General features: G+C 49.3%; 1 protein-coding gene across 1 annotated transcript; it reads right to left on the bottom strand.

Moving 5' to 3' along the window:
- Window positions 1–5,477: 5,477 nt before the first annotated feature.
- LOC138352610 (uncharacterized) lies at window positions 5,478–9,818 on the bottom strand. The gene is made up of 5 exons (XM_069305102.1): window positions 9,631–9,818; window positions 7,978–8,173; window positions 7,652–7,767; window positions 6,465–6,575; window positions 5,478–5,702 (listed from the first exon to the last, which is right to left on the bottom strand). The coding sequence occupies exons 2-5, from the start codon at window positions 8,144–8,146 to the stop codon at window positions 5,628–5,630; spliced, it is 471 nt and encodes a 156-aa protein (XP_069161203.1). The 5' UTR covers window positions 8,147–8,173; window positions 9,631–9,818; the 3' UTR covers window positions 5,478–5,627.
- Between the last annotated feature and the right edge of the window lie 1,856 nt (window positions 9,819–11,674).

Raw genomic sequence — 11,674 nt, 5'->3', positions numbered from 1 at the left:
AGGAGGGGTAAAAGTTAAAGCACGACAGAGGCGAGAGGAAGGATGCTGTAAGGACCGCGCAAGATAGCGAAGACAGTAGCGATCACGGCGGTCCCGGAGAGACAGGAAGCCAGTGTCAACATACAAGCTAAGGATGGGAGTCGAACGAAAGGCACCAGAACTGAGGCGCAACCCAGTATGGTGCAAAGCATCAAGACGGCGAAGAGTAGAAAGAGAAGCAGACGAGTAAGCAGGGCAACCATAATCGAGCTTAGACAGGACGAGAGAGGAATGTAAAGCAAGGAGAGTGCGCCTATCAGCCCCCCAAGAAGTATGGGACAAGACCCGAAGGAGGGTAAGGGCCTTAGAGCACTCAACACGGAGGTAAGAGATATGGGGAGACCAAGACAAACGAGTGTCAAAGAATAACCCCAAAAGCTTCGCGGAATCTTTGTATTCAAGGGGATGACCATAAAGTGACAGAGGGACGAAGAACAACCCGTTTCCTCGTAAAAGTCATGGCACAAGTCTTAGAAGTAGAGAACTTGAAGCCATGATCTGTGGGCCAAGACGACACGGCATCAATAGCAAGTTGAAGCCGGCGTTTAAGGAGAGGCGAATCATCACCCTGACAACAAAGGGCAAGATCATCGACATAGAGAGCGGAGAAGACACCAGAAGGAAGAGAGGAAAGAAGACCATTGAGGGCAACCAGAAAGAGTAGTGCTCAGAACACTACCCTGGGGCACACCTTCGTATTGCTGAAAAGAGGGAGACAGAGCGGTACCAAGGCGCACCCGAAAGGAACGACGAGAGAGGAAGCTGCGGAGAAAGAGAGGGAGATGACCACGAAGGCCAAAAGAATGAAGTTGAAATAGGATATGATAACACCAAGTGGTGTCGTAAGCCTTTTCCAGGTCAAAAAGGACGGCAACAACGGAGGTCTTCGCAGCAAAAGCAGTACGAATATAGACCTCCAAGTTCACCAGGACATCTGTCGTGCTGCGGCACTTGCGGAAACCAAATTGAGAAGGGGAGAGGAGGTGATGGTGTTCCAGGAACCACATCAGACGAACGTTAACCATACGTTCAAAGAGTTTGCAGACACAACTTGTGAGAGCAATAGGGCGAAAGTCCTTAGGGGAAGTACCCAGAGACCCCGGTTTGCGAACAGGGAGGACAACGGCATCGAGCCAGTCCGCAGGGACTGACGACGACTCCCAGATCCGATTATACAGACTTAGTAAATACTGAGACGTGCTCGGAGGGAGATGGCGAAGCTTCTCATAATGAATACCATAGGAGCCCGCCGCCGTAGAACCGCAGAGGGCCAGGGCAGAGCGAAGTTCAGAGAGAGAGAAGGGATCATTATAGGGAAGCTGAAGATGAGTGCAGATATCTAAAGGACGAGACTCAAGGACAGGTTTACGAAGAAGGAAAGATTGGGGAAGATGAAGACCAGAGCTAACAGAAGAAAAGTGGGAACCCAGTTCGGAAGCGACCTGCAACGGGTCCGCCACAAGAGTATCATGGAGGTGAAGGACCGGTGAAACATCGGGAACGAACTTGCCCGCTATCTTGCGGATACGCTTCCAGATCTGGGCCAGAGGGGTTTCGGACGTAATTGTTGAGACATAAGATGCCCAACATTCACGTTTAGCCGTACGGACGGCCCTACGGGCCACCGCACTCGCTTTCCGAATGAAAAGAAAAGAATCGGTCGTCAGCCTACGGCGATGCCTCTACCAGGCTGCACGCCTACAGCGGACAGCCCGAGCACAGTCCGCATTCCACCAGGGAACGCACTTCCGTGGACCCCGAGAGGAAGAGCGAGGAATAGAGCGGAGGGCAGCGTTGAAGAGAGTGTCATGAAAAAGGAGGAGAGCGCGAGAGAGAGGCAGAAGGGAGAGGTCAGAGACAGCAGCACTGAGGGTAAATAGGGTCCAGTCTGCCTTAGCAAACTGCCACCTAGGGAAAGAGAGGGAAGGGCGAAAAGAGAAAAAGGAAACAAGGATGGGGAAATGATCACTTCCATGGAGGTCATCAAGAACCTGCCACATGAAATCTAAGTAAAGAGAAGAAGAGCAGAGAGAAAGATCAAGATAAGAAAGGGTGCGAGTCCGAGAGTCCAAATGAGTGGGCTCACCAGAATTCAGAAGAGACAGGGAAGAAGAGAAGAGAAACGGCTCAAGGAGGCGACCCCGGGTATTCGTCAGAACGTCACCCCAAAGAGAATGACGACAATTGAAGTCACCCAGCAGGAGCACAGGCTCCGGCAAGGAGTCTAGGAGGTGTCTCAAATCAGGAAGAGAAAGCGGGACACTCGGGGGGGAGATACATGGAACAAACTGTGTACCATTTCCCCACAAAGATACGAGCAGCAGAACATTGGAGAGGCGAAGGAAAAAGTAAAGGAACAAAGGGAACATCAGTACGAATCAAGAGAGCAGAAGAATTAGAAGCCCCAGCAACAGCTGGGGGGGGGGGGAGAAAGGAATAGCCACGAAAACGATCAGGACGAGCACCAAGCATCGGCTCCTGGAGACAGACACAAAGGGGCGAAAACCGCGAAATCAGAAGTTGGAGTTCGAGGAAATTGGCGTAATAACCTCGAACGTTCCATTGAAGAATGGACAACGACGAGAAGAGGAAAGACAAAAACAGAAAACAAGGAAGAAATAAAGGCGAAAGAGCAACAGAGCACGTTAAAGAATATCAGGGACGGGATCAGGGTCAGCAAAGTCAGGGTTAGGGGGCATGGGTAAACTGAGCAAAGACAGAGGGAAGGAAACGGGAGAACAGATCAGAGGTGGGCGGGCAGGGTCCGGAGAAGGAGGAGGAGGAAGAGGAGGAAGAGGAGGAGACAACGGAGAGGAGCAGGCAAGGACAGCAGCAGGAAGAGGAGGGGTAGAAAGAGGGGAGCGTACCTCAGTAAGATCAGCAACTGAGAGGGAAGCGGGGGCTAAAAAAAACTCCATAGCAGGAACAGGGGGCGCAACCACCGAAATGGGAGGGGAAGGAGCGAGAGAGGCAGAAGTAGGGGCCGAGGAAGAAAGCGAAACCTTCTTACCCGCCGGGGAGGAGGAAGGAGAGGAGCCAGGTTTACGCTTCTGACGTAAAGAGACAGGTGTTCCAGCAACCACATACTGGGCAACGGATTCTAGCGTCTCAACAGGAGAAGCTGAACGAGAGCACACATGACGGCCGTTTGGAGAGCGATGGACATCAGCCCGCACCGTCAGGCGGCGGGGAGAATCAAGAGACGGAGGGGAAGGATGGGAAGGAGGAACGGAGGGAGACGAGGAAGAAGACACAGGAGACACGACAGACCGGGTAGAAGGAAGGGGAACCCCAGACAGAGGACCAGGAGGAGGATCCTTCGGGAGAGAACCCAAAGGAACAGAGGAGGGGGCAGTTGGCGCATCAGGGTCCAAGGCCCGGAAACGGTTGTGAGTCTGAGGAAGGCGGGATGGACGAGGAGAAGAAGAGCGCAACACACGAGCATAAGAGATATTAGCATAAGGCAGGAGCCGGCGAACCTGGCGTCTTGCCTCAGGAAAAGATAAACGCTCCCGGTGCTTCAAGTTGAGGACGGCTGCCTCAAGCTTGTAATGGACACACGCACGGGAGAAGGCAGGATGGGCCTCACCGCAGTTGAGGCAACGAGCCTGGGGAGAAGTGCACTCCGACTTAGAGTGACCTTCGCCACCACACAAAGGACAGAGAGAGAGAGACAGTCCCAGAGCAGCGGAGGGCACCATGCCCAAACCTCCAGCACTTGTTGCAGAGCCGAGGAGAAGGAATGTACTCCAGGAACAGAGCACCTGGCACCAGCAAGAATGACAGAGGGTGGAAGGGTCCTACCATCAAAGGTAATCTTCACAACCCGGAGGGGTTGACGGCGACTACCACGAGGGGGACGAGTAAACGTGTCCACCTGGAGAATAGAATGGCCCTGGGCAGCAAGGATATGTCGAATATCGTCGTGGCAGTCGCGCAGGTCCCGAACACCGGTCGCAACATGGGGCGGGAGCAAAAATAGTGCCAACACTGGCATTCAACCAAGCGTTCTTCGAGACCCGAACAGGGGTCTCGCCAAGGCAGGATAAGACAGCCAAGCGGGAAGCAGCATCCTGAGAAGGAGCAGCGACGACACGTGTACCGAGACGAGTGGGGTTGAAAGTAATGGAGGCATCCACGGAATCAACGAGATGTCGATGGAGGGAGAAATCGTCAGGAGGCGCAGAATCAAGAGGGAGGAGATCAAAATATTTGACCCACGAAGCGGGACCAAACAAGGCTTGATAGGTAGCAGAACTGGAAGGAATCGAGCGAGGGCGGCCGTGACGAGGACGGCGGTGAGAACCCCCAAGGAGGGGTTAAAAGGCGCAGTAGTTACAACTAGAGAAGGAGCCGCGCCAGGGGACGAGGTAGTCACCACTGGGGGCTTGGGGCTCGACCCAACCACAGAGGAGGGAGGGGAGCCAGGGGAAGGAGTCAGAGAGGCCAAAGGAGGAGCAAGGTCGGGGCCCAATGCAGCGGAGGCTACAGAGCCCGGTCTTCCAATACGGACCGACTCGGGGGCTTGGTCGCCCACCCCACGAGCCTGAGAAGGTAAATCAGAAGCAGCCGAAACAGGGGTTATCATCATTACGAAAAGAAGAATTCATTCATGAATGTGCCCCCACACCCACCATGGAGCCACAATTAGAGGCAGGACACCCAACAAGAAGCTATCGCCGATCTTGCCGGGGCCTCCTAGGGGTGCGTCGTGAGTATACGCCCCACAAACGCCACCTTAAGAAACCGACAGTCCGTCGAGATCGGGTTCAGTGACGAAAGGGGGATTAACAATAAAAGGTTCCCCTCATTCTCGACGTCGGGTACTACAGTTCTACGGGTGCAAGAGTATGCCTCCTCAAGCAACCGGGCGTCAAAATAGAAGAAGTCCAAGGGAAGAACCAGAACGAGCAAAAGGTCGGCAGGAAACGGCAAGCAGATAGGAGAAGAGGGGGGAGAAAAACGAAACAGAAGGAAAAGGAAAAGATGCCCAGCAGAATTGGAGAGGACGGCAGCAGGAGCACAAGGCTAGAAAAGGACAGAGGACTGTCCCAAGGAGCATCACACCCCGGCAGCCGCCCACTAAGCCTCCACACGGCGACAACGAGCTGAGCGGGGAGGGGGGTATGCCCGGAAAACTCTAGGCATATCGAGTCCTGCCTGACGACAGGGGCACAAGCCCCACCATTCTGCAGAGCGTCACGGCCCCAGGGGGGAGGGGGGGTGGAACCCCTTAGAAGAACACGGCACCCATGCCACGTCAGCAGCTACACCCGGGTCCGCACACCACGCCGGTTTGACAACCGCCAAACGAGAACCAACCCATTTTTAATACACAGCATGCTTAAGTTGATGAATGCGTCAGGGGAAGACGGCTGCTGCTTTAACCATCCTAGTGTGAGGAAGGGTTGGTGGCTCCTCCCACAAAACAGCGTAAGACTAGTTCGAATATTACCTTTACTAAAATGCAGTACAAAACTTTTTCCATGTAGTCTTTGTACAAGGAAACCACTTATCTTTTTTCAGGTTGATTGATATCAAAAGGACAAATGCAGGTTAACATGGCAGTGTGGTGAACGAGTGAGGGTTCACAGGAAGCGGTGGGGATCGTAGGCGTAACCCAGCTGTACCACGTCCCCCTGCAGGGCGGCCTCGTCCGAGTACTGAGCCACAAGCATCAATGTCAACCATTAGACATGGAGAATACAATCACAAGGATTTCAAATTTCATTGGTTAAATTATTCATCAGAGTTACACAGAATTTATGAACAGGAACCGCTAAATGGAACTACTATTCTAAGTTTAATGAGTTCTTTCACAAGAACGCCCAATATTATTAGGAATCATACAAGGAGTGTTAACCTCATTACAGTTTACAATGTGTAAACCACACTTTTATCCTCGTCCCTCCCCCCAGCAGCATGTATACTATGGTTTACAATATTTACCCAAACTGTATTCACCTAGTTGTGCTTGCGGGGTTAAGCTCTGCTCTTTCAGCCTGCCTCTCAACCAATCAATTTCCTCCCCCCATCCCCTTCTCCCAAGGAAACAGCCGATAACAAATGTCTAACTCCCAGGCACCTATTTACTGCTAGGTAGCAGGATATCAGGGTGAAAGAAACTATCCATTTGTTTCCGCCATGGCCGGAGATCGATCCGCGATCCTTAGGATAAGGAGTCCCAAGCGCTGTTCACTCGGCCACAGGATCCTGTGTAATGCTGAGCAATGAGCGAATGTATTATTCAGCCCACCAATCCCTAACTATCTAAAAACTATTTGCTCAAGATGTTCATTATTTAAGCTGCAAGACAATTTTATTTTGTGGTCCAGTTTAAGACTAACCATTAGCAACAAAGACACGATCTCGCGAAACATAACTTTTAGTTAACCTGTCTAATAAAGAGGTCTTTGGGCACCTACCCGGAGGAGCTGCACATCCTCGCTGGAGGCGAACTTGCAGACATGTTTCCTGAAGCAACGGTCGAAGCAGCACTTCTCATAGTCTTCACAACCTCCGTCAGTAGCACAGAACTGTGGGACCAGAGCCAAGACCGTCAGGGAAGTTGACAGATTACCTGTCACAGGTGTGGCATTTATATAGTAGGTATATAAAAACACGCGCATATTTGAATGGTACACACAACTTTAGACAACTCTAGTACGCGAGAAGAACGGGTATTTAACAATATCTGTAAACACAGTAGTCGGATAGAGATCTCGCTACCCATGACTTGACATCTGAAATTGGACTAGGTTGTAACACGTCCAAATAGGGAGTAGCCACAGAACGGGTCAGTATATACCTATAGTCAATTTTAATATCAAAATTAACCATTTAGGCTTTATCCCGTGTCGACGGCGTCCACCGACAATATTTGAATGGAGGAGATTACATTAATCACCCCCCCCCCAAAGCCTTCTAGCAAATATATTCACAGCAGTTTTATAATGAGTTTTATATTGTGAATAAAAAGAATCAATGGGGGAACAAACGCGACATCTACACAAATTCCTGTTTAGAGACACGGTCCGTACAAATAAACTACCCTGTATCAAGATTTTAAGCTAAATCTAGTATGAAAAACAGTCGACAGGAATTAAAGCTGTATGGCAAGATCATCACCCTACATGGAGGACAGTTGCCATAACTGTCAGGTTGCCTAAATAACCCAATTCATAGACAACCCCCGTCGCCAGGAAGCCTGCAGTCTAGATCCTCCCCTTGGATAACTATAGGCTAACTTAAGATGCAACCCATAACAATTACCTATCTCCCAAATGCCTTTTTCACCGTTAGGTAAACCAAGGCACCAGGAAACTTGCTAAATCGCTTCCGTTCTGCTTGGGAATCTAATCTGGGTCCCTCTGATGACTTAAGAACGTAGAGCATTACAAGGCCCACACGCCAAGGGCAAAACACGGATGTACATCAAGACCTTCAAGGCTGGCTAGGAACTTATTTAGTAACAATATAATGCTACATAGTTACACTTGGTGCTCGGTGTTGATAGTTACCAACAGTGAGGTGGCCTTCAGAGAACAAGGGACATGTGGGAGAAGTCAAGAATTACCCCCAGCAGAGCCGTCAGAGATGGGCATCAACTCACCTTAGGCAGGTCGGGGAAGGCGACACCATTGTAGTCTCTACGAGGCAAGGTGTCGGGGAGCAGCTTGGCTACGACGGGACACAAGACACGAGTGGCAGCGCAATACCCGGCGTGTTCTGTAACGGTGAAGATACCCCCTCAAGTATCACCTTACAACTCAATTAGACATTACACGTTTTGCTAACTTTGCAAGTCTTAAATAGCACGCTACCACGAAGACCCCAACTCGTTTATTAGACACCAAGACCTCGGTATTTCCCTAAACAACTTGCATGAACTCAAATATTTCAGCACAAATCATTAATAATTAGAACAATTATGAAAACCTGTGGGGTCGGAGAGGTGGTCATCTGTGCAGCAGTAGAAGGTGTCCTCTGGCGTCCGGCACCAGTACTGGCAGCGACTAGGGGGCGCGGGCGCCTGGGGCTCCGACGAGAGCGCTGGCGTCTGGGGCGCCGTTGGCGGGGAGGTGGGTAGGGCACCAACACATACCATCACCGTCAACAACACCGTCAAGCAAATCTGTTGAGAATTGTATCAAGATTTTCAACCTTAGGAAGCCATCAGTACTGTAGATACATTTACCCATTTTGAAAAATCAATTACAAATCGCTATGTACTAGCCAAGGGGTGTCACCTCCCCCCTCCCCCTAAGCACAGCAGCTAATATTTCCTAATATTTCCGTGGTAATTACTTAAAAAAAAAAATTATAGAACATGTTAAATATTGTACAGAGTATATTTTAATTAATGTGCATAGTGATGTGTGACCAAGAAAGTCTCGCCTAATGTTCACAAAGCTCTTTTCAACTGTACACCTAACTCCCGCATACAATATAAAATCTTTTAAACTTAATATAGCAATACCTCATAAGGCAACATTGAAGCCATGCAATCAAATTAGTATTATTTCCTAATATTCCGTTACTGTAGCTTATCAAGTTTGAATATATAAGGAGGTTCGTTAAAATAATCTCGTTTTTGAGAATACAATGGTCTTTTTGTGTGTATATGTATGTATTAACACGATGTACCGAGAATAGCTTGAGCTACCTCATCCCTTTGTGTGTATTTTACCTCAATAAACTTATTTCAATTCAATGGTCTTATTCTCCGCCTAATATTGTGCAGTCTTTAGTGCATATATTTTAAAGTCACTCAAGACGGGAATATTTTAACTGGCGACGTTCAACGATACTAGCAGCCCTCGTTGCGATCTATATTACTGATATTGTGTGAAGTGGCGAGGCTACAGGCTCACTGGTGACACGAGGTTAATGGTTAAAAAATGTTGGCCGACAGCAATGCAGCCACGTCACTGCTTAATCCATGGTTTTCACTGCTACAGGACGTGTGTGTGTACGCTATTCTAACTTCACAACAGTCTGTACTCCAAACAAATTTCAATGATCGGAAATTTATAAATCTAACAATTATTTGAACAGGCCTGTTAATGAAGTTATTTAATAGCATGACAAATTCGTTCAAAATATCTGCCCAAAACAGCCATACAATTAGAAATAACTTCCTGTTGAAATCTTATAACAGGTCATGATGAGTGCAGTGTGGTTCGGTGGAACGAGGCTCTGATGTTGGCCTGCAGGACTACCCACCCCTGGAGGGTACTTACGCACACCACAACAGTTTACCGTATCCGCAAGCGTTCTTAGCCTTGCACATATATCAATGTAAACTCAGTTGACCAGACCACGCACTAGGAAGTGAAGGGACGACGACATCAATGTAAACTCAGTTTGCGCTACAGTGTAAGAACTGAATACACTTGCGTATGTGTAGTAATGTGAACCTCACCCCTTAAACTGGGACGCCAAGCTCCCTCCCCCTTCAAAGTGCATAAAAAATTAAATGGATCTTGTATTTATATACAAAAAAAGTTACAAACCACGTTACAATATTAGCAAAACTTGGTTGTTAAAGCTAGACTCATGAAATTAGACTTTACACTAAACAACACTTACTGGCGTTATGATGGTGGGGATAATTCGCGTCTCTTGTCTCCCAAACACACCTATAGACCTGCCCTGCTGCTGCACACACACCAGCTCCCACACCGCTGTCTGGCCTGACACAGCTGCACACACACCAGCTCTCACACCGCTGTCTGGCCTGAAACAGCTGCACACACACCAGCTCCCACACCGCTGTCTGGCCTGACACAGCTGCACACACACCAGCTCCCACACCGCTGTCTGGCCTGACACAGCTGCACACACACCAGCTCCCACACCGCTGTCTGGCCTGACACAGCTGCACACACACCAGCTCCCACACCGCTGTCTGGCCTGACACAGCTGCACACACACCAGCTCCCACACCGCTGTCTGGCCTGACACAGCTGCACACACACCAGCTCTCACACCGCTGCCTGGCCTGACACAGCTGCACACACACCAGCTCTTACACCGCTGTCTGGCCTGACACAGCTGCACACACACCAGCTCTCACACCGCTGTCTGGCCTGACACAGCTGCACACACACCAGCTCTCACACCGCTGTCTGGCCTGACCCCCCGCCGCCTCGCCTCCCACAATCACACCTCGGGCGAGGCTCGTCCCATGCACCTCCACTGACGTGTTCATAACTATCAATTACGTTCCCTGTATTCTAACTCGGTAGTTTCTCATATATAATTTAATATAATTTTATATTAGAATTTGGTGTATAGTTAGGCCTAAATTAGATTAGGTTAGGTTATGTTGGTAATTAAATATTTGTATATGAAGTAGTGAACAACTTGTCCTCAGACGGGCTCGTTAAAATAACGGTCGCTCCCGCCCCCCCCCCATATGACGCATTTATAATTTTATAAGACTTGTTCATTAAAAATAAGTTGATGTATTAAAGTTCTATATATAGTTAGGCGCTTAAGTTATGTTGGCGATTATTTGAATTTGTAATATGTGGATACAGAGCAACATTTACAGAGTTGCGATATCTTAAACATTGATGAATGATTCTTGGAGGACAGCTGCTGCCTTAACGAGCCTGGCCTACCTTACCTTGCCGTTGCCTTGCGATGATTTCGGGACTCAACGTCCCCGCGGCCCGGACCTCCTGGTTGCTGGACTGGTCAACCAGGCTGTTGGACGCGGCTACTCGCAGCCTGACGTATGAATCACAGCCTGGTTGATCAGGTATCCTTTGGAGGGCAGTAGAACATAAACACGTAACCTAACATACGTCTAAATATGATAATATATAATTATATTATTAACATTGGAGAAAGCTTATATTATGACTGAACAGCATGTTAAACCTGATGAATATATCTTTGGGGTCGGGCGCTGGATAGAGTGAACATTGCCTGAGGGCGGGTTGGAGAATAGAGGCGCCCCTTCACCACCCCCTGGTAACATGTGTACACTTAAATCGAGCAGCAATGCGCTGTCCATTAAGAAAGGGACGAGGGGGGTAGGCGGGAAGAGGGAAGGGAGTAGAGGGACGAATAAATGGAGAACACGAGAATCGAGAATGAAGGACGAATAAATGGAGAACCAGACTATCCAGGGCACTGCATGGTGCACATGAATACATATAAATTAAAATGCATTAACTTACCCCAAGGCTGAGTGAGCTTCACGACTGTGTGTTTGCCTAAACTCCGGTAAAAATTCCAGTTTGCTTGTGTCTGTGTGTCTCTCTCTGTCTTGCGGTCTATCAATCCCCTTCCGTGTCGGCATTGTTTACTTCCAAGCATGAACACGCCAGGGAACACATCTCCGCTCACGGCGGCCAGTGGTCACAATTACCCCAGTGAAAGTGTTTCGAAGGTAGTGTCTCCGATACGATTTCCACAACCATCCCCTTGCCGACGTCCTCACCAGGGGCCTGTATACTACGGCCCCACCCCTCGCCAAAGTCCTCACTAGGGGACCATATATTATGGCCCCACCACCAACGTCAACACCCTGGGACCATATATTATGGTCCCCCTCTCCTATAGTAAACCACTGCACGGGGGGGGGGGGGGGTGAAATTTGACCCATCGCCGTTTTCAGTAA

Source organism: Procambarus clarkii, chromosome 54, assembly GCF_040958095.1.
Source record: "Procambarus clarkii isolate CNS0578487 chromosome 54, FALCON_Pclarkii_2.0, whole genome shotgun sequence".
NCBI classification, from domain to species: domain Eukaryota; kingdom Metazoa; phylum Arthropoda; class Malacostraca; order Decapoda; family Cambaridae; genus Procambarus; species Procambarus clarkii.
Note: the sequence above shows the minus strand (reverse complement) of the source record. Positions and strands in the feature narration are given on the sequence as shown.